At 42.3% G+C, this 22,611-nt stretch overlaps 1 protein-coding gene across 2 annotated transcripts in view; it reads right to left on the reverse strand.

Moving 5' to 3' along the window:
• The window catches only part of TANC1 (tetratricopeptide repeat, ankyrin repeat and coiled-coil containing 1), a 350,249-nt gene that overhangs the window by 221,582 nt on the left and 106,056 nt on the right, over positions 1 to 22,611 (reverse strand). For both annotated transcript variants that reach the window (XM_073634104.1, XM_073634105.1), the window contains exon 2: positions 14,970 to 15,039. In XM_073634104.1, coding sequence (XP_073490205.1) covers positions 14,970 to 15,027 — 58 coding nt within the window. In that variant the 5' untranslated portion in view covers positions 15,028 to 15,039. The remainder of the gene's footprint in view (positions 1 to 14,969; positions 15,040 to 22,611) is intronic.

The raw sequence follows: 22,611 nt of genomic DNA on the forward strand, positions 1-22,611 counted from the left end.
ACATACAAGTGAGTGGATGTATACAAACTGTACACTTATACAGGGAAAAAAATTAAATAAAAATAAAACGAATGCAGCCACCACAATAGAAGCTGCAATCCAGGTATGCTTTTTTCCTAGCACAATTACGTTGGCCCAGCTTAGATCGATGTAAGAATACACATTCCATACCTGGTCACTTCCTGTGGAAGCAGAGGATCACTGTAGTACCCAACACCACTGCAGTGATCCTTACTGTCTCCAGGATTTGATGCAAACCGGCTTATGGGATCTCTATCCCCCCCCCCCCCCCATTTATTTTTTTTTTCTCTCTCTTTTTCCTGCTTTGGCTTTCTTAGGACTTTCCTCACAAGTCACACAGACTCAGCTAGTTTAGGCCGACGACCCGCGCCATCTGGCCAAGTTGTTCTATCTCTGGAATATTGCAGATTAAAGGTCATGCAGGTACCCACTTTTTCAACAATTGCGGTTTCCAGGCCAGGTATGGAATATGTGTACTTACATTGATCCAGCCTGGACAAATTTGCTTAAGCTTAAAAAAAAAAAAACAAAAACAAAAAAAAAAAAAAAAACAGGTTTTGGGTTTATCAGCCCTTTAAAGTTTAAGTAAACCTCAACAATAAACTTCTCTTATTTGCTAAATTTCATTTGGTAAAGTGTTTGTAATATCCCCTCTGGATTATGCAGGCATTAACTATAGTGTGTGTGTTTTTTTTTTCAAATGAAAAGGCTAAACACCTTTTCTCACACCACACTGTGCAGTCACGTGATCCCCCTCTGAACTTTTTCCTTGATCTAGGATTAGCAGCGGGAGGGGCTGAGGGCTGAGATTCCCCTGTGACGTCAGCCAGCCAGTAGAGGGAAGTCACATGACTGCACAGCAGCAGAGTGGGAAAAGGTATTTAGCCTAGTAGTTAAAAAAAAACAAACAAACACACTATAGTTAATAACTGCACAATCCAGAGGGAATACAAGTATTTTTGCTGCATATTGCAGCAGAAAAGCAGTGAGAGCTACTTTCACGCTGACAGGCAGGGAGGGAGGGGGAGATGGGAGAGACTCACAGCATAGAGCAGGATGACGGAGGCACGTAAGCCGTGATTACTGTGTTCAGCACAGACAGGGAAACACAGGAACAGGCAGGATCAACCAGGAATATTACAGCATAGGAAGGGAAAAATTACATGGCACAAGCACTGTGCTATAGATCATGCCTTAAAAAAAAAAATTAAGGCATGATCTATAGCACAGTGCTTGTGCCATGTAATTTTTCCCTTCCTATGCTGTAATATTCCTGGTTGATCCTGCCTGTTCCTGTGTTTCCCTGTCTGTGCTGACCACAGTAATCATGGCTTACGTGCCTCCGTCATCCTGCTCTATGCTGTGAGTCTCTCCCCTCTCCCCCTCCCTCCCTGCCTGTCAGCGTGAAAGTAGCTCTCCTCCTCGCCCCTCTCACTGCTATTCTGCTGCAATGTGCAGCAAAAATACTTGTATTCCCTCTGGATTGTGCAGTTATTAACTATAGTGTGTTTTTTTTTTTACAGCCACTTTAAATATACCACAGTAGGCATATCTGAATATGTGCACAAAAATACCTGTTGATCCTATCGGGAATTCCAGGGGTCACTTCCTGTGTTATTTTCAAGAACAGCAATTCATCCTCCCTGTACTTAACTTGGGAATACAGAATAGTTACCCTTTATGTTGTAGAGATGGGAGATTAGGGTGGTCTGAGTAGTTTGACAAGAGAAAACTGGGCAACACTTAATCCACAAAAATGTTGTGTGTTGTCATCCCACAACAGAATTTAGGAGCTGAGAGCATTCTTGGAAGATAAACTGGTATTTTTATGTACTTTAGAGTCCTTAAGGCGATTAAAAATGGGGAAATGTGCATGTACTCCTGAGATGCACTAAACACAGTAAAAAACAGTATATTTTTACAGATAGCATTTGTATGGCTAGCTCAACTGAGGCAATCGCCTTAGGCCATATTGTTAATAAAAAGTTTGCATAGGCCTCATTACCACCATTCGTGGTGGCTCTCGCTCTGCAGAGGAATCCCACTCACTGTAACTGTGCAGGCATACTGAAATGATTTGGCTTCTTCAAGGGTGAAAAATGGGTTTGAGGGGATTTATGAGCACTGACTGACTGGCCAGATGCGAAGGTCAGTCTCCAGGTGAATGTCATTCTCCACAGGTAAGTGTTATAACAAATAACATATGCGTTAAAAAAAAAAATTTAATTTAATTTTCAGCTACCGAAAAACTGCACAAAATAGTTTAAAAATTGTCACTTTAGAACAGGTAACTATGAGTATTATTGAAACGGGCAACTATACGTGTTTTTTTTTTCTTCAAATTTCATACGTTTACACATGGCTCCACTACTTAAAGAAACCAGAATAATGTGTAATGAAATAATGCTTTTCTCAACCTATGCAACACAGAGGAACCCTTGAAATAACTTTCCGGTCTCAAGGAACCCCTGCTAAAATTGCTACAACTCATGATAAATTAGAGTGATTGTCAGTGAGAAGTATCCTGACACTTGTGGTCATTGGGAAAAATTACTCTCTTACAGAAAAAGATCAAAAGGTGTCAGTGGGAATTTACCAGAGAGGTAGAAATTGCTGATTGCTCAAGGAACCCCTAGCAATCTCTGGAGGAACCCTGGTTGAGAATCTCTGGTGTAATGTATATTATCATCATCATCAACACCTCATGCATACTTTTCTAAAGAATGACATCTTCATTTATGAAAAAAAAAAAAAAGATTACATTTTGAAGTGGCAATCCAGTGATGAAGGAAAATGCTGTTATAGCAAAAAAATTTTATTGCTCGTGGGGAACCAACCCCATAGTTCTGTCTGCAGCATGGCCTGTGCTACAAAAGGGTGCATCTAAACCCAAAATAACTTTAAACTGGACCTTCACCCTCCCCATCTACTTTATCCCATTCCCCTCCCACCCCTCCTCTCACACAATTGGTTATATTTATTTCTTTGGCAAATACCTCTTTTGGAGACCTTTCCCTATACTTCCTGTATTTTTGCCTTGGGGTGAATTACATCTACAGCTGCTGCAGCCTCTTGGGACACTCACACCATGAATCCCAGGAGGCTGCAGGGTTCTCTAAGGTGCATGCACCATACCATTAGAGAAGGTGATGGTCGCTTCATGTTTTGTTTTTTGTTTTTTGACAACCCCCTGTACACATCACAGGGCAGGAGACAATGAGCAAAAGAAAACTGGTTCCCCTAAAGACATCAAGAAAATAAAAGTGCAGGACCAAGTGTGCTTCAACAGGTATCTAGAGAACACATGCTGGATCTCTGGGCATGTAGGTATTTTTTTTTTTTTTGCCTGACCCGAAAACAGAGGTAATGTAGAGGGGATAGAGTGAAGTTCCTCTTTAATATATATCAGCTTCTCATGAGCAACAAAACTCACTCGCTGTATTGTACCAAGACAACAAACACAGGACAGGACCGCCCTATCCCTCTCCTCTTATCTATAACATTGATGGGAGAAGATCCGCAGTCCTCAGAGGTAATGGAGAACAATGTAACTGATAAGCATTCAGCACAGAGTACAGGAAACTGTCAGCTGACAAGATTTATGACAGGACAGCTTTTTTTGCACTTAAAGTGGGGGTCCACCTATCTATCGTTTTTTTTTTTTGGAGTTCATTCACAAACTTTTCTTCTCATGATTATCTACTCACATGTTCTGTGTAATAAGTCCGCCTGTGTCCGATTTCGTTGTAAAGAATAACTTATAAAATTCACTGAAGGCGGTTTCCATCTTCATTGTGGGCATTTGAAGCCCACAAGCATGTATTTCCTGGATGCGGTGAATGCTGTGCTCCCAGCATTCACCGAGATGTTGTGATGACGCTGTTGCACAATGCATGCTGGGAAGCCTGAGCCTAGCTCCCAGGGGACTGTGGGAGCTAGAAAACACGCCTACTCCCATGGGAGGAAAAACCAGGAAGTGCTAAGAAGATTAGAAAAAAAAAGGTAATTACGGCGATTTAAATTTTTTTACACAGCATGTCAGCATCTAGGCAAGGAAGAGAATGCATAGAGATAATGTTCAAAATTTGGGTGGAACCCCGCTTTAAATATAGTAAATGTGAATATTTAAAGCGGTCAGGGCTTTTCTTCAGGGGGAACTTGGTGGAACTCAGTTCCACCACCTCTGGCTCAGACCCTTTGGGGGGCCTGCTGACTACAATCACAGAAGTCTGGTTTCTGTGTTCACAAGTGACAGCTCTGCACTCTGTATGTAACCCCCCTGGTATTTTTGCTATTGAATGCCCCTTTAGGACCCTCCTACTGTTTGTGAAATTTGACTGACCACACCCACTATTTGATGTGATTTGGAGGGTGTGTGTGGAGGGTTTTGGGGGTTGTGGTTGAGTTCCAGCACCTATTGTTTAAGAAAAAAAGGCTTGAAAGTGGTAGTAAACCCTTGAATAAAAAAAAAAAAAAAACACGTGGGCCTCAGGTGGTTTAAGAGAGGCGATTGCTCAGTTCTCAGTGCTCCATGAGCATCTTGTCATCACCGGCTCCAACATGCTGTCAGCTGAAAACGGGTCACAGGAGTGCAGAACAAATGGCACTCCTGTGATCCACAGGATAAGCACAGCCAAACAAGCTTTGGCTGTACTTCTCCTTTAAGCTATAATGTGCTAATATGCACAGACTTGCCTTTGAACAAAGCCCTCCAGTAGCATGCTGTCACTGCCGTCGGCTCTTCCATGTTCACCTGGTCTTCCGTCCGGGTTCGCTCTCCGTCCGTTTGACTGTCTGGGCCCGCAATGACGCAACTCCCACACATAACCACAGGAGTCACGGCCACAGCACATCGCTCTGTGCGCTGTCAATTCAGAGTGCAGTGCGCATGAAACATTCACTGTACCAACAGGTAAGCCCTCATTATAGGCTTACTAGTAGGTACAAGTAAAAAAAATTGACTTTTATTACAGACCAATAGAGTTCAATAAAGGGAAGTTGTGTGTTAATGTTAACATTCCTTTAAGCTGGGGGGGGGGGGGGGTACCTTTAACCAGTATGAGCATTCCACAGTGCATTTTGTGGCCCTTACATCACTTTTAAACGACCTTGTGCAGCGACATATGAACTGCAAATGCCCCTAGAGCTTCAAGACAGGCTGAGACTGAGCAACGCGTTACTCAAACCTGCCGTATGTAAAACACAGGCACAGAACAAGTGACTAATTAACCAGAAGCTGCACATAACCATGGGAAAGGACTTTGATGTCAGCAACATTGGCATCACTTATGTAGCTGGTGAGCCTGAAGCTGGAAATGAAACGGTCTGAACATGAATTGGCAGCAGTGATGAAGCATTGGGCTGAGCATCACACAACAAGCCACAGTTCAGATGTTCTTACCATTAAACAAAGGAAGTTCTGTTTTGGTCCCACATTTTTCTCTAAAGGACAAAGTCTTACTGACGGTTGCAAAGGCTGCAGGAGAAGATGTGAACCTCATTCCCAAGGAAGAGCACCTGCCTACTGTCAGCTAACATTGATAGCAATCCAGAGCAAAGCGTTAAAAAAAAAACAAAAAAAAAAAAGAAAGAAGATGAGTTGGCATTTAAAACATTAAAAAAAGGGGGGGGGGGGGGGGGGCTTCTTACAATTTTTTTTTTTTTTTTTTTTTTTTTTAAATCATGCTCTCCATTCCCCCACGCTGATCATCTTCCCAATCTGGAAGAGCAACTGTGGCTGATGAATATCCAGCGTATGACATACTTCTGGGTGTGTCACCTGTACCCCACTGGGAGCTGTGACTCCTTCCACTTCACTATTGTGTCTTATAGTGGTATAGGGCTGGAGGTTGGAACCACAGAAAACACAGAACCAGGTATCCAGAAGTGTGCTAAGCGCTGAAGATCCTTCAGCCACTGCAGCTCTTCAAGCGAGTGATGATCTGTATCTTGGGTGATGGGACAAGGTAACATTTTTTTCCAAAACTGGAAGGCCATCCCTTTTTTTTTAATTTTTTTTTTTAACTCAGCAACAGGGCCACTTAGTAGTTAGCACTTCTGCCTTGTAGCAGTAGGTTCATAGGTTTAAATCCCCACCATGACAAAACCTGCATGGAGTTTACATCTACTCTCTGTGCTTGCATGGATTTCCACCGGGTACTCTGGTTTCCCCCCACACTCCAAAGACATGCTGGTAGGTGGTCTCCTGCCTAAATTAGCCCTAAAATGTGTATGTATGCATGTGAGATGGGGGCCTTAGATTGCGATCTCCTTTAGGACAGGGATTGATGTGAATGTACAATATACACTATATTGTCAAAAGAATTGGGATGCATGCCTTTACACACACATGAACTTTAATGGCATCCCAGTCTTAGTCCGTAGAGTTCAATATTGAGTTGGCCCACCCTTTGCAGCTATAACCACTTCAACTCTTCTGGGAAGGCTGTTCACAAGGTTTAGGACAGTGTCTATGGGAATGTTTGACGATTCTTCCAGAAGCGCATTTGTGAGGTCAGGCACTGATGTGGACGAGAAGGCCCGGCTCGCAGTCTCCGCTCTAATTCATTCCAAAGGTGTTCTATCAGGTTGAGGTCAGACGAGTTCCTCCACCACAAACTAACTCATCCATGTCTTTATGGACTTTGCTTTGTGCACTGGTGCGCAGTCAAGTTGGAACAGCAAGGGACCATTCCCAAACTGTTCTCAGAAAGTTTGGAGCGTTAAATAATCTTGGTATGCTGACGCCTTAAGAGTTCCCTTCACTGGAACTAAGGGGCCAAGTCCAAACCCTGAAAAACAACCCCACACCATAATCCCCCTCCACCAAATGATTTGGACCAGTGCACAAAGCTACAGTATAACCTGGTAATATGCCCAATTGCCCTGATGGTTAGAGTGGTTCTAAAGGCAGAAGGTTTTTTGAACCATAGAATGCATCAAGATAAATAATACTCACCAGAACCCCATCTCGATCCAGTGATGTTGCACGAGAGCCTAGCCTGATCCGGGGACACTCCCTCTAAGTGGCTGACAGCAGCGGGCACCATTGGCTCACACTGCTGTCAAAATGAGGGGGGAGAGAGGGGTGGGGCCAAGCCACAGCTCCACGTCTGAATGGACACACAGAGCAGTGGCTCGGATGCCCCCATATCAAGGTACTTGCTGTGGAGGCACTCGGCAGGAGCGAGGGGCCAGGTGTGCCAGCGAGGGACCCGAGAAGAGGAGGATTTGAGCTGCTCTGTGTAAATCCACTGCACAGAGCAGGTAAGTATAACATTTTTTTTTTTTTAAATAACAAACAAGACTTTAATATCACTTTAATTAAACATAAAGGAATGCAGAATCCCAATGGTCACAAACATTCTGGACGCGTAGAGTAAAGCTAGAAAAACTAGACAAGTCTTAGATCATCATTCAGCACTCTCACCATACACATTACAAGGTGACCATACAATAACTCTATAATCAACTTTAGATCTACCCAAACTTTGTAATATGAGCACCTACCTAATCTATCCAACCAACTGGTATCCAGTTAGGCAGGTCCTTGTACTAAATATGTGTTGATAGAGCTAAACGAGATTGTAGAATCAGATTGTAACGTGTGTGGTGAGCTTTAGAAAGAAGGGGTGCACCCCACCTGCAAAACAAAGATTGCTCTAATCTCATGGCAAGTCAACCAGGCCGGGTTGTTCAGAATATAAATAATAAAGTAAACTATAGACTCAGTTATGTAAAAAAATAAAATAATAATCACAATATTTCTAGTAGCAAGGGGCCATGTTATTTTGATTGGGCTGTTGAAAGCAATTTTTTTTTTTTTTTAATAAAAAATTTTTATTTTCACTCAAAATATTGTGATACCTTGTAAAAAATCTTCACATGTATATTTTGATTAAGGTAGACATTTATTGTCCTTCTAAACTCTATCGTATTCAAAGAAACTCACTACTACTGTACTTAAAATGGAGTGGCACCCAAAAGGGGAAGTTCCGCTTATAGCACCCCCCACTGCAACATTTTGCATGTCATTTTTAGTTTTTTTTTGGGGGGGGGGGGGGGGCAGTTAGCTACTTTTGACAGGTACACCCTCACACTTTTGCTCGCCTAGGCGATCCGAGCGGAAGTTCTCCACTCTCCCTCCCTCCCTGAAGTCTTCTGGGACCCAAGCTGTCGCAGCCGGGTGTCCACATTTAAATTGCCGATGCCGGGGAGAGGATAGGGAGAGAAGCGATGGTTTGGGCGACCACATCGCTGGATTGTGGGATGGGTGAGTGTGTGTTTTTGTAGCTGCTGACTTTCAAAAAACACAAAAGTAACTGAAGCTCCTCTTTAAAGAGTAAACCTTCCTGTATAATTTGTACCTATAGGTAAGGTAAATATCTCCTAAATGTGCACCGTTTAGGAGATATTTACTATACACTGCACTGATGACCTCATCAGAGTTTACTTCTTCTAAGTCGACCATAGACTATTCGAATCTCAGCTGGTTCAGTAGGGACTGACCGAGATTCAAACCATGTATGGGCAAACTGATTATACCCAAGTTGATCGACTGAGAACACAACTCCATGGGAGGGATTCCCCCATCAACACCGTTTAAGGTGGGAATCAAGCGATTTTCTTTCCTGCAACCCGTGGTTGCAGGAAAGATAATCACACCGTCTATGGCTGGCTTTAGTCCCCTACCCTGTAATGGCGCGTGCACACGATCGAACTTTACGGCATACTTGGTCCGGCGTACCGGATTTCGTCGGACAATTCGATCGTGTGTGGGCTCCAGCGGACTTTTTTTTCTCAAAAGTTTGACGGACTTAGATTTGAAACATGTTTCAAATCTGTCCAACGGACTCGAGTCCGGTCGAAAAGTCCGCTCGTCTGTATGCTAGTCCGACGGACAAAAACCGACGCCATTGGCTACTGGCTATGAACTTCCTTGTTTTAGTCCGGTCGTACGTCATCACGTACGAATCCGTCGGACTTTGGTTGATCGTGTGTAGGCAAGTCCGTTCATTCGTAAAGTCCGTCGAAAAGTCCACCAGACAAAGTGTGCCGTAAAGTCCGCTCGTGTGTATGCGGCATAAGACAATAGCTAATGTATCCACTGCACTAAAAGAAGGAAACTTCATGCAACATGGAGGTAGGACACCCTAAAACAGATAATATGGGCCAGAAACTAAATTACCGGTAAGGCCCACTAATTCCACTGGAAAAATGCCATCATAAAGAACAGAAAACGTTTTCCCATAATAAAAATTATAAAATGACACAGCCTGTATCAGAATGATGACTGAATGATGATTTAAGACCCCTTTCACACTGGAGGCGTTTTTCAGGTGCTTTAGAGCTAAAAATAGCGCCTGTAAAGCTCCTGAAAAAAAGCCTCAGCTGCAATCCCAGTGTGAAAGCCTGAGTGCTGCGCTGCTGCGGGCGCTGCGGTGGCAGGGCGTCACAAAAAGTCCTGCAAGCAGCTTCTTTGCAGCGCTGTGAGAGCGGTGAATACACAGCTCCTAAAGCGCCCCTGCCCATTGAAATCAATGGGCAGCGCCACCGAGCCACCGGCAAAGTGCCACTGCAGCTGCGTTTTGCGGGCGATTTTAACCCTTTTTCGGACGCTAGCAGGTGTTAAAACTGCCCCGCTAGCGGCCGAATAGCGCGTGTGAAAGGGTTCTAATAGATTAAAAAAAAGAAAATGACACACCCTTGTTTAGGAAATGTGCACCAAGTGTTTTCCGTGTTTTAACAGGTTGTGACATATCTGGCCATAATCCTAAGAACTATGTAAAAAATAAGCGTGGTGGGAATTCCCAAGGAAAGCGAAGACCACATGAAAGCCTGGGTGGCTAAATTCATGCTGTCAATCGGACACAGATTCTTTGCCAGTGATATTATTAGCAGCTCCGTATGTACATCTTCCTGGCCTCCAGACATAAGGGCTCTTCATCTCTCTGGGTGGGCCATATGACAGGATGAGCTCTCCAAGACACGGGCAAACCTAGCTACAAAATATGAAGAGTTTGTCTTTAAAGGTTTACATTTCAACAAAGTGTTCTAGAGTGGATCTGGTAAACCCCTTTCCCAGGCGCCTGTAGTCACTTGTTCATTTATAAAGCAAGGATTTACAGCGATGTATACAAAGACGGAAGTGGCAAGACCATTCTGTTATCAAGATGCTTCCTCGCTGTTATCTGAAGCTGTGATTCCATCTCAACTGCTCATTTCTTATTTTTATTTTTTTTCTAAATTAACTGTCTACAACCATTGTTATGCCCTTTCTTAAAGTAAACCCATACTTACTTTTTACCTTGATTATTTCTGGCCAAAAATTGTCAAAAATGACCACTTTGTATTATATATGTCTGTATTAAGTATATGAATAAGAAGAATTACACCCTAGGAGCAGGCCTATTATGTTACCTACAAGCCTAAGGCCCCTTTCACACTGGGGCGAGGTCGGCGGTAAAGCGCCACTATTGTTAGCGGCGCTTTACCGTCAGTATTCGGCCGCTAGTGGGGCGGTTTTACCCCCCGCTGGCGGCCGAGAAAGGGTTAAAAACCACCGCAAAGCGCCTCTACAGAGGCGCTTTGCCGGCGGTATAGCCGTGCTGTCCCATTGATTTCAATACACCACTCCTTCCCCGCTCCAAAGATGCTGCTGGCAGGACTTTTTTCCCATCCTGCCAGCGCACCGCTCCAGTGTGAGAGCCCTAGGGGCTTTCACGCTGGATACAAAGCAGCGACACTTTCGGGTCGGTTTGCAGGCGCTATTATTAGCGCAATAGCGCCTGCAAACCGCCCCAGTGTGAAAGGGCCCTTAAAGAGACCCTGTTACAGGCATCTCTGAACAGTGTGTCCCACAATTAGGGTTTACCTCTACTTTAAAGCGGAACTGTAGTCAGAAAATTCAATCCTAGATCAATTCAGGCTGGCCCCTTTAGCAAGTATAGCTATGCAAGACATTAAAAAAAACAGTGCCTATACTGTTTAAGCCCCGGTTCACACTATAACCCGCATGTGAATCTCACAGGAACAGTACCACATTCCTGTGCATTTCACATGCGGTTCAGTACAGTGTGATTTTAGCCCATTCATTTTGAATGCCTTGCACCAAAGAAGTGCAGGCAACTTTTCTGGAGCCACACTGCAACTGCATCAAATGGTCCTTTTGTACCATGTGATCCCTTTTGGGGTGTCGTTATTGACACCCTCAACGGATCGCAAACACAGTGCAATTGCAATGTGGTGCAAGAAAAGCGCAGGGATTACTACCGCATATGTGTGAATCTAAGCTTAAAGTGGATGTAAACCCTCACAAATACCCAGTGAAGTGAACAGCCTCAGATGATACACAGAGATGAAACAAATCCCACTACATAAGTTTTATATGTATATCTGCTGTCTTCAGCTTGCTTTATTCTTTAGAATTTTTACATCGTGTTAGAATTTTTACCTCCTCATTCAGCAGTAGGAGTGGATTCTTGGCATACACTGTGTGACAGCTGATTGGAGGAATACACCCCCCCCCTCCACATAGGCAGAAGGAAGGAAGGAATGTGCAGAGCTGTGCTGTGACAAGACAAGCTCTCTGCTAATCTATTTATAGCACCCACCCCGACACAAATTTCAGGCTGGTTTTATCTCCCGTCTAAGAGTTTGTCAGAAGTTATCATGCTGATAACAGAGGAACAAAACAGCAGAAAGACACGGGAGCTTTGGAGAGAGATAAGTAAACACTACAGATAGATGTGCCTAGGTCAGATTTCATGAAATCGAGTTTACATCCAATAATACACTGTCTCAGTCTGCACATGCTCAGTTGCTCTACTTTTGGCATTGGAAAATGAAAATACCCCCTGAAATGAGATTTTAAAGGCAACAACACTACCAAAGGTTATATAAAACAATTATTTATTGATATATATAAAAAAAATGATCAATCACAGAAGTGATGATCTGTAAAAACAGAGCAAATAAATTAATTGCAAGCATACAAAAACCATATGTTGAATGTGATTACTCTCCATACCTGAGAACAATCTTCGGTACCCAACGCGTTTCAGGTTCAAGCCCTTTGTCAGGGGTACTTATATAGGAGAATTTACGTTCAAAAATTGTCAACATAGGATGGCTGGTGCAATGCTCAAATGTACAATTGTTAAAGCAGGGAGCAAATTTTCACTGCAGCAGAAGACGTCATTGGAGGTCTGTGATACCGCCCCCCGAGCTCAACTAGAGTACCCCACGGAGGTTCCCACAATAGCTGATCGCAAAACAGGAGTGACGGATAGGTAACGGGGACCAAATTATATAGAGGAGGGGTATCGCACTGTAGGTCAACACGAAATCAATCGTGGTTCTTAGATGAACAGCATCATAAGTAAACAGCCTTGCAATCTTAACCTGTGCTGAGTTACCCTGTCCATGCCAGGGAGGGCGGCGCATTGACAGGATAACGCAGCCTCCAGCAAGAACAGGAACAATGCTGAAGGGCATTTACAGTACACACTAATTTTGGTAGCATTATTATTAATTTGGAATGTAGGTTCCTTGCTAACGAACATTATTTTTTATCAAGTTGTTATGGGTAAAGCTCTGCAATAAGAAGTGGTTCAAGAATGGCCGCAAGAAATTTTCAGCCATAGAAGAAATTTTAGAATGGGGAAAACGCATTGAAGCAGCGCTTGGTTTATGAAGTCTCACTTAGCATATCCAAAGTGACTTTATGCACAAATAATGTGGGGAAGCTCAGATCAACGCATTTATGACTTGAGGTCAAAGAACTGGAAGTAAGAAAACCAATTGATAATGATGTATTGCTCTGCTGCAGCAGGGGAAAACAATAAAGGGAATGCCAAGAAGAAAATTTACAGCGCAATATCCAAGATATTCAAGTTATGTAGTTATGTAGACGTGGGAGTCACGAGTGTGTTCTCTACCAGCCCAGAAAACAACCTTAAAATTCTATGAAACAGCCACAGTAACAAAAAGCAGACCTACACAATTGGGCCCGACATACCTTATAAAAAAAAAAAAAAAAAAAACACGCAATTGGCAAAAAATACAAATACCTAGGCCCCTTTCACACTGATGTGGTGCAGTTTGACTGCACCACGGTTGCAGCGCAGTGTCCCCGTGGGTTTGGCGCGGGTCAGCTGCGCTTTCCCATTAACTTCTATTAAGTCCTGTGGTTTTGGTGCGCTTTCAGAAAGCACACTAAAACCGCATGACATAATAGAAGTCAAATGGAAAGCGCAGCTGATCCGCACCAAACCCACAAGTACACTGCGCTGCACCACGGGAATTTCCACCACGCTTATTTTTTACATAGTTTTTAGGATTATGGCCAGATATGTCACAACCTGTTAAAACACGGAAAACATTTGGTGCACATTTCCTAAACAAGGGTGTGTCATTTCTTTTTTTTATCTATTAAATCATCATTCAATTATCAGTTTGATACAGGCTGTGTCATTTTGTAATTTTTATTATGGAAAAACGTTTTCTGTTCTTTATGATGGCATTTTTCCAGTGGAATCAGTGGGCCTTACCTGTAATTTAGTGTCTGGCCCATATGATCTGTTTTCGTGGGTCCTACCTCCATGTTGCATGAAATTTCCTTCTTTTAGTGCAGTGGATACATTAGCTATTGTTCTACAGGGTAGGGGACTAAAAAGCCAGCCATAGACGGTGTGATCATTTGATTCCCACCTTAAACACAGACGGTGTTGATGGGGGAATCCCTCCCATGGAGTTGTGTTCTCAGACGATCAACTTGGGTATAATCAGCCTGCCCATACATTGTTCAAATCTCAGTCATACCCTACTGAACCAGCTGAGATTCAAATTGTCTATGGCCTTCTTAAAGAGGAAGTAAACTCTGGCAATGCCGGCAGCACTCGTATGTCTATTTCCCAAGGACAACCTCTGGTTATGACGCTGAGCACGTGCACTCAACTTCTTTGGTTGACCATGGCGAGGCCTGTTCTGAGTGGTACTTGTCTTATTAAACCGCTGTATGATCTTGGCCACCATGCTGCAGCTCAGTTTCAGGGTCTTGGAATTCTTCTTATAGCCCAGGCCATCTTTATGTAGAGCAACAATTCTTTTTTTCAGATCCTCAGAGAGCTCTTTGCCATGAGGTGCCATGTTGAACTTCCAGTGACCAGTATGAGAGAGTGAGAGAGTGAGAGCAATATCACCAAATTTAACACACCTGCTCCCCATTCACACCTGAGACCTTGTAACACTAACGAGTCACATGACACCGGGGAGGGAAAATGGCTAATTTGGCCCAATTTGAACATTTTCACGGAGGGGTGTACTCACTTTTGTTGCCAGCGGTTTAGACATTAATGGCTGTGTGTTGAGTTATTTTGAGGGGACAGCAAATTTAAACTGTTATACAAGCTGTACACTCACTACTTTACATTGTAGCAAAGTGTAATTTCTTCAGTGTTGTCACATGAAAAGATAATAAAATATTTAATAAAAATGCGAGTGTGTACTCACTTTTGTGAGATACTGTATCATTATACAACAGAGAGGATTGTATGGAAATGTAATTGTAATTTTAGCAGCAGGAGGAGGGGAGGGGTGGGCACTGTAACGAGCTGACAGGCAGGGGGAGAGAGCTGCGGATGACGGAGGCACGTAAACTGACCACGGTATCAGGGGCTCAGCAGCCACAATAAACTGTGGTCAGCTTACAGGGGGAGGGCAGAAACAGGCAGGATCAGCCAGGTATTTCAGGTGACACAGGGAGCCAAATTACACAGCACAAGCACTGTGCTGTATAATATGCTTTAAAGTAACAGGATTCATTTTTTTTTTTTTTTAGGGTAACAAATGCTTTAAATTAAGTTCTTTCAAGTTTCACAGCTTTATGTAGGTTTAAAAGACTGCTAATCTTATAGAGATAAAAAATGAATGAAAACATTTCCACCAACCTTGATTTCTGCTGGTTTTTACGCCCTCCCGACTCTTCTTTAAAACTGCTTTTAACATTTTCTCTTAGACCTGCAATTACAGGAAAAATACTGATGAGTAACGCAAATCATAATATGTGCGGCCAAACTCATCAAATCCAGAGAGCCTTTGATCAATGCCAATTAGAAGCCAACTGATAACTAGCTATCTTGTAGCAACTTCATATAAAGGCAAATTATAGGAAAACAGGTAAACCTCTAAAAAAAAAAAAAAAAAAAAAACAGCAATTTAAAGACTTAATAGTCCCAACCTTTAGCCCTTCCTAAAACCAAGCGCTAATGGAGAAAATGAAAGATAAGATAAAATAAATATATAAATGTGAGATAGGAGAGCTACAATACACCTCCCTCTCGCTGAAAACAATTGCCAATTTCAGGCGGAAGCTGCTACCATTACCCAATCAGCTGATAGGTATACAATACATCAACACACATCAAGAAAAGGGCAGCGCTAAAACCAAAAGCAATAGTACTCCTTATATCATTAATAGCGTACAGTCAGCACTGTGGGACAATCACTTGTTTATTTCTAAAAACACCTGCTGTTGACTGTACTCTATTAATGATATAAGGAGTACTATTGCTTTTTTTGATGTGTGTTAATTTAAAGAGACTGTCAAAAAAAAAATTAATTAAAAAAAAAAAAAACAACATGTCTTTAAAAAAAAATTCCTACAATGAAGTGAATATATACCGTATTTGTCGCTCCATAAGACTCACTTATTTCCTCCAAAAAACTGGGGGGAAATGCCTGTGCATCTTATGGAGCGAATACTGAGCAGGACCACCCCCCGCACCGCCACCATGTTAGAATACCGGACGGCCGTCTCACGCGAGCGCCGAGCAATCCTGTGATCCTGTCAGCTTTTATTTGGCTTTGCCTGTCACAGACAGAAGACAGAGCAGGCCGAATGGAGTGCAGCCCCAGCGCCGGCTCAGGCTGCTCTGTCGGATGTGATGACGTCCTCGCCAGGCACAGGTCAGGCTGCATTTCATGGGCACTGGTAAATATTTTAGTACAGCATTTGGTTCAGAATATTTTTTTTCTTCTTCTTCTCCTCTAAAACCTAGGTACATCTTATGGTCAGGTGCGTCTTATGGAGCGAAAAATACGGTAACTTCTTCTGTCCATGTCATCAAATAATGTTCTCATGCAAATTCATTCTAATAGTCATAAACACAGTGAAACGCGTAGCCCCGATTAGACTTTCTATGTTTTGGCATTATATATATTTGTTATTGCTAATATAAAGATTGTGCTTCTCTGGATACGCTGGGGAATTTATTTTTAAATACAGTGATATTTTAAAAGTAGTATAATATTTTAACAGTACTTCTTTGGTTATTATGAATATTGAAGATTCCTAGGTGGGTGTAAAAGGATGTTGATGGAAGCAGATGTAAATGGATATAAATGGATGATCATCAGTTTTTCCATCCATCTGTTGACGGATAAAAAAATGGACATCAATGCATCTCGATGCAAAAACCATTTCACAGAGCAGGTGAGTATCACATGTTTGTTATTTAAAATAAATGATTAAGCCCCTTTCACACATGCAGAACGTTTTTCTGTTTTTCATCCATCCGTTGACAGGTGAAAAATGGCCACCATGCATCTCGAGACCAGCACATCCCTCTTCTGGGGTCCTGTGCTGGTGCTCTTGGCTCCTCCTGCTTTCGAGTAACCCCCTAGCAAGCTGGTTGCTAGGAGCAGTACTTGTGCGGGCCGCATGGTGTGCGCCTATTGACACAGATGACGTGGCTCATCCCCACCTGCTGCTCCCTCATCACTGGATTTGATTGACAGCAACAGGAGCCAATGGCTCTCACAGAGTCCAGTGAAGAGAGAGAGCGAAGAGCTGATGTTGGACAGGGTTGGACCAAGATCAAGTGAGCATTTAGAAGCTGCACCCAAAGGTTTTTTTTTTTTTACCTTAAAGTGTTACTAAGCCCAAAACAGTAACATCAGTCTGTATCTGCAGTAAAGCATGTTTTTTATACTCAATGTGCATCCTTTGCATTGTGTAAAAAGGCTGTTTGATCCCATCTTCTCTGATCCTCCCCACCTTCCACTGATTAATAATAATTTCCTGATAACACAGAGTCCATGGCGTCAGGCTGCACAAGCTCAGTTTGGTGTGTATTGCTAGAGAGGTTTTTTTTTTTTTCTTGGGAGGGTGCATGTATTCAGCAGAGGGCCAATCAGGCCTGTCCAGACAGAGGGTCAGGGGTCTTGCAGTCTCATAGGATAGTCAGAAAACTCCTCCTACAAGCTTTAACCAGAGTTTGGCTGGACACCGATAGAAGTCACAAGACCTGCTATATACTGCTGATGAGAAAAGGTATTTAGAAGTTTATATTAACTAAAATATTGCATTTCCATGTTCTATGTATTGTAGGAGACCAGATATAGTGAATGCAGGGCCCTGGGTTTAGTAACACTTTAATGCAGAGACTGCATTCAGATAAAAAAAATAAAAACCTTTACAAATCACTTTAACCACTTGCCGACCGGCTCACGACGATATACGGCGGCAAAGTGGTTCGTTCTCGCAAATCGTTGTATGGGTACGTCTGTACTTTTAATGGCAATAGCAGGCGCGCGCCCGCCCGCTGCACGGCGGGGAAACGGCCACACGCGATCGCGTGCACGAGAGCAGGAACAGGGATTTTATTCTCTGTTCTGTCAGGAGAGAAGAGACATATCGTTTGTTCCTAAGTAGGAACACCGATATGTCTCCACCGCCAGTCAGTCCTATCCCCTCACAGTTAGAACACATTGAGGGAACACATATTTAACACCTTGATCGCCCCCTAGTGTTAATCCCTTCCCTGCCAGTGACATTTACACAGTAATCAGTGCATTTTTATAGCAGTACTCGCTGTATAAATGTCAATGGTCCCAAAAATGTGTAAAAAGTGTCCGATCTGTGCACCGCAATGTCACAGTACCGCTAAAAATTGCAGCTCGCCATTAATAGTAAAAGAAAAAAAAAAAAAAAACAAATACATTTATTTTATTTCAGGTACTTATATAGCGCCGTCAATTTACGCAGCGCTTTACATATAAATTGTACATTCACATCAGTCCCTACCCTCAAGGAGCTTACAATCTAAGGTCCCTAACTCACATTCATATATACTAGGGACAATTTAGACAGGATCCAATTAACCTACCAGCATGTCTTTGGAGTGTGGGAGGAAACCGGAGTACCCGGAGGAAACCCACACAGGCACAGGGAGAACATGCAAACTCCAGGCAGGTAGTGTCCTGGTTGGGATTCAAACCAGCGACCCTTCTTACTGCTAGGCGAAAGTGCTAGCCACTACACCACTGTCCCGCCCATAAATCTTTCCAATAGTTTGTAGATGCTCTAACTTTTGCGCAAACCAATCAATATATGCTTATTGCGATTTTTTTATTAACCAAAAAGATGAAGAAGAATATATATTGGCCTAAACTGAGGAAGAAATTCATTTTTTAAAAACATTTTTTGGCATATTTATTATTGCAAAAAGTTAAGAATATTGTTGACCGCGCAGTTGTCAGTTAAAGAGACGCAGCTCCGTATCGCAAAAAATTGCCTAGTCATTAAGCAGCCAAATCTTCCAGTCTGTAAGTGGTTAAGCACATACATGTTCCTCTCCTGGAATGTGACTTTTGAGCTTTTTTTTTTTTTCTTTTACGCCCCTGAACTCTGCTCTAGAATACTGATCTAAATGCCACAATGTGCATGGCCACACTGGCTGTAAAAAAGCTGCATTCAGAGGCCTCATTAAAAAGAAAAAAAAAATGGTTAAATAGATGGATTTAAAAAAAATACATAAATTAGAATCTATGTTTTTTTAAACCAACCGGCCAAAAAAAAAATCTGGTACACTTTAACTAAATCTGAGAACAAGCAACAAATTCTCCTGGTCAAAAAAGGTAAAAGGATTCTGCTGTCAACAGAAGCACTCAAACTAATACCACTGCAACAATAATAGATCTAAGCATGAACAAAACCATCAAAATCATTGTCAATGTTTCACAGATTTCAGATATTGCACAGATTAACCAAAAAACACTGCCCCTGGTAAACAAATCATGAAATGGGAATTTTTATATATTTTTTTCCTTTACCAGAGATTGCTGTACTGTAATTAAAAAACAGCAAGCATACAAACTATACATTCTCTGCATACCACTTATAATCAGAGTTTGGAGCTCAACCTGGATCACTTACTTTGAAGCCATGTACAAAAAAAAGAAAAAAGAAAAATCTTTTGGCACTCAACCAACGCTTTAAAAGCAACAAAGAAATAGATCAAAACCACATGGGTACAGAATAGAGAAACAGATCTGGTTAATGTTGTAGAACCAAAACTTTTCTTTGCCTGACAAATGAATGGAAGTGATATGTGAAACGGACATTCAGCATCATTGCTAAATCTTGTTCATCTTTTATAAACAGTGAAGTGTTCCTGTAAAACGGTGTTAATTTTGTCGACTAAAACATTTTAGTCGACTAAATTAATACTATTTTAGTCGAATAAAATACGACTAAAACTAAAACAATTGAGATGACTAAAATACGACTAAAACTAAAATGGCATTTTAGTCAAAAGACTAAAATGGGACTAAAACTAAAATGCAATTTTAGTCAAAAGACTAAGACTAAAACTAAAACTAAATTGAAATTTGAATCAGAAATTAACACTGGTCTGTAATGCATGTTCATACCTCAATACCATAAATAATAACATATGAGATTTTTAACTCCAACAGTATATAATGAGTAGGGGTGCAACGGATCAAAAAACTCACGGTTCGGATCGTTCCTCGGATCAGGAGTCACGGTTCGGATCATTTTCGGATCAACAAAAAAAAAATCTCCCCCACTGTAATACAATCTCCCTATTGGCAGAGTATTGGCAGGGTATTGTCAGGGCATGGCAGAGTATTGTCAGGGCATTACAGCAGGGCATTGCAAAGTATTGGCAGGGCATTGCAGAGTATTGGCACTGCTGCCATCCGATATCTCCCCTCCACTGTACAGATCAGTACACAGAGGGGAGAGAGGAACATGACGCCGGTTTGTTACAAGCGATCGCATGCTAAACGGCCGCCGGGTGTACCAAGATGGCCGCCGCTCCGGAGCTAGGCCGAAGCCGAAGCCTTTCCTATGGCCGAGGCCACAGAGCGCTTCGCGGATGTCCGGTACGGATCAACCTCCGCGGATCGGATCACGGATCGATGACGATCCGTTGCACCCCTAATAATGAGTTTGGAAATTGTAGAGAGATGTTCACCAATGCATTACAATTTAATTACACCCATTAGATTTTAGACGACTAAAATTAGTTTTAGTCGACTAAAATGTACTGGAAATTTTAGTCGACTAAAATGTCCTGGACATTTAGTCGACTAAACACGACTAAAGCTAAAACAATTGCAGAAGACTAAAATGGGACTAAAACTAAAATGCCAACTAAATTGAAATTTGCTGCCAAAATTAACACTGCTGTAAAATCATACAATTGAAATGGGACATACAGCTTATAACATGTATAAATGTATATTTCCAAACATATTAAAAACAAACATTGATTACAATGTCATCACTCACACGCCAGTAAAAAACACCACTTAAGGGCAGAGCCTCTTTTTGAGATTTGTTGTTTACAAAGTTAAAAACAGGGGTTTTTTTGCTAGAAAATTTACTTAGAAAAAAAAAATGTATAATGTTTGGGGGTTCTAACACCCTAGAGAATAAAATGGCGGTCATTGCAATACTTTCTGTATTTGCGCAGCGGTCTTACAAGCGCACTTTTTTGGGAAAAAATAAACTTTTTTAAATTAAAAAAAATAAAACATTAAAGTTACACTTATATTGTGAAAGATAATGTTACGCACAGTAAATTGATACCCAACATGTCACGCTTCAAAATTGCGCCCCCGCTCGTGGAATGGCGACAAACTTTTACCCTTAAAAATCTCCATAGGCGACGTTTAAACAAATTCTACAGGTTGCATGTTTTGAGTTACAGAGGAGATCTAGGGCTAGAATTATTGCTCTCGCTCTACTGATTGCAGCGATACCTCACATGTGCGGTTTGAACACAGTTTTCATATGCAGGCGCTACTCACGTATGCGTTCGCTTCTGCACGCGAGCTCGGTGGGACAGGGTGCGTTTAAATTTTTTTTTTCTTATTTTACCTTTTATTTTTACACTGTTCTTGTAAAAAAAAAAAAAAAAATTGTGTCATTTCTATTCCTATTATAAGGAATGTAAACATCGCTTGTAATAGAAAAAAAAGCATGACAGGACCTCTTAAATATGAGATCTGGGGTCAAAAAGACCTCAGATCTCATATTTACACTAAAAATAATAAAAAAATAAAAATAAAAAGGCTCTTTAAGAGCTATGGGCGGAAGTGACGTTTTGATGTCGCTTCTGCCCTGCAATGGTATGGAGATGGGTGGGGGCCATCTTCCCCTCACTCGTCTCTATGCCACTGATGTGAGAGGATCGATCGCCTCCGCCGACGGCTCCGGTAAGCGGCGGAGGGCACCAGAGCATGGCGAGGCACCCTCCCGCCGCCGATAAAAGTGATCTCGCGGTGAGTTCGCCGCATAGACCACTATTATTGGAAAGCGGACCGCCGGCCGAAGAAGAGGATGCCGGGGTTATGGCAGCTAGCTGCTGCCATAACAATGATATTCCTCTTAAAAGTTAGGATGTATATCGGCGTGCGACGGTCTGTAAGTGTTTAACACAACAATTGATATTTAAAGTGGTTGTAAAGGCAAAAGGTTTTCTACCTTAAAGTGGTTGTAAAGTCTTGTTTTTTTTTTTTTTTTCTTTGAAAATTACAAACATGTTATACTTACCTGTTCCATGCAGTGGTTTTGCACAGAACAGCCCAGATCCTCCTCTTCTCGGGTCCCCTGCCGGCGCTCCTGCCCCCACAGCAAGCAGCTTGCTATGGGGGTACCTAAGCAGAGAGACAGCTCGCTGTGTCCATTCAAACATGGATCCGCGGTCCCCCCCCTCCACATTTGCCAACTGACTTTGACTGACAGCAGCGGAAGCCAATGGACCTGCTGCTGTGTCTCAGCCAATCAGGAGGGAGAGTCCCTGTCGGCTGAGGCACTCGAGGACATCGCTGGATCGAGATGGGCTCTAGTAAGTATTAGGGGGGCTGCTGCACACTGAAGGCTTTTTATCCTAATGTATAGAACACATTAAGATTAAAAAACCTTCTGCCTTTACAACCACTTGAATGCATTCTCTGCATAAGCCCCCGTTCACAGCAGAGCGACTTATGCAATTTGACCTATCAAGACGCACTCTTATGTAGGCAATGGCACAATTCAAATCAGTGCGACATTGACTTTGCAGTGCCGCTTCGATTTGAAAAAGTAGTTCCTGCACCACTTTTGGCGATTTCGGGTGCAACTTGCATAAACATCTGTCCATGACGCCACACTGATGTCTTCCAAGTCGCACTGACATGCGGCTTTGAAATCATGCGATTTCAGATGAAGTCGCACAATTTCAAAGCCACATTCAATGTGAACGAGAGCTTAAGGTCCTTTCACACAGGTGATCAAAT

Source organism: Aquarana catesbeiana, linkage group LG06, assembly GCF_042186555.1.
Source record: "Aquarana catesbeiana isolate 2022-GZ linkage group LG06, ASM4218655v1, whole genome shotgun sequence".
Classification (NCBI taxonomy): Eukaryota; Metazoa; Chordata; class Amphibia; order Anura; family Ranidae; genus Aquarana; species Aquarana catesbeiana.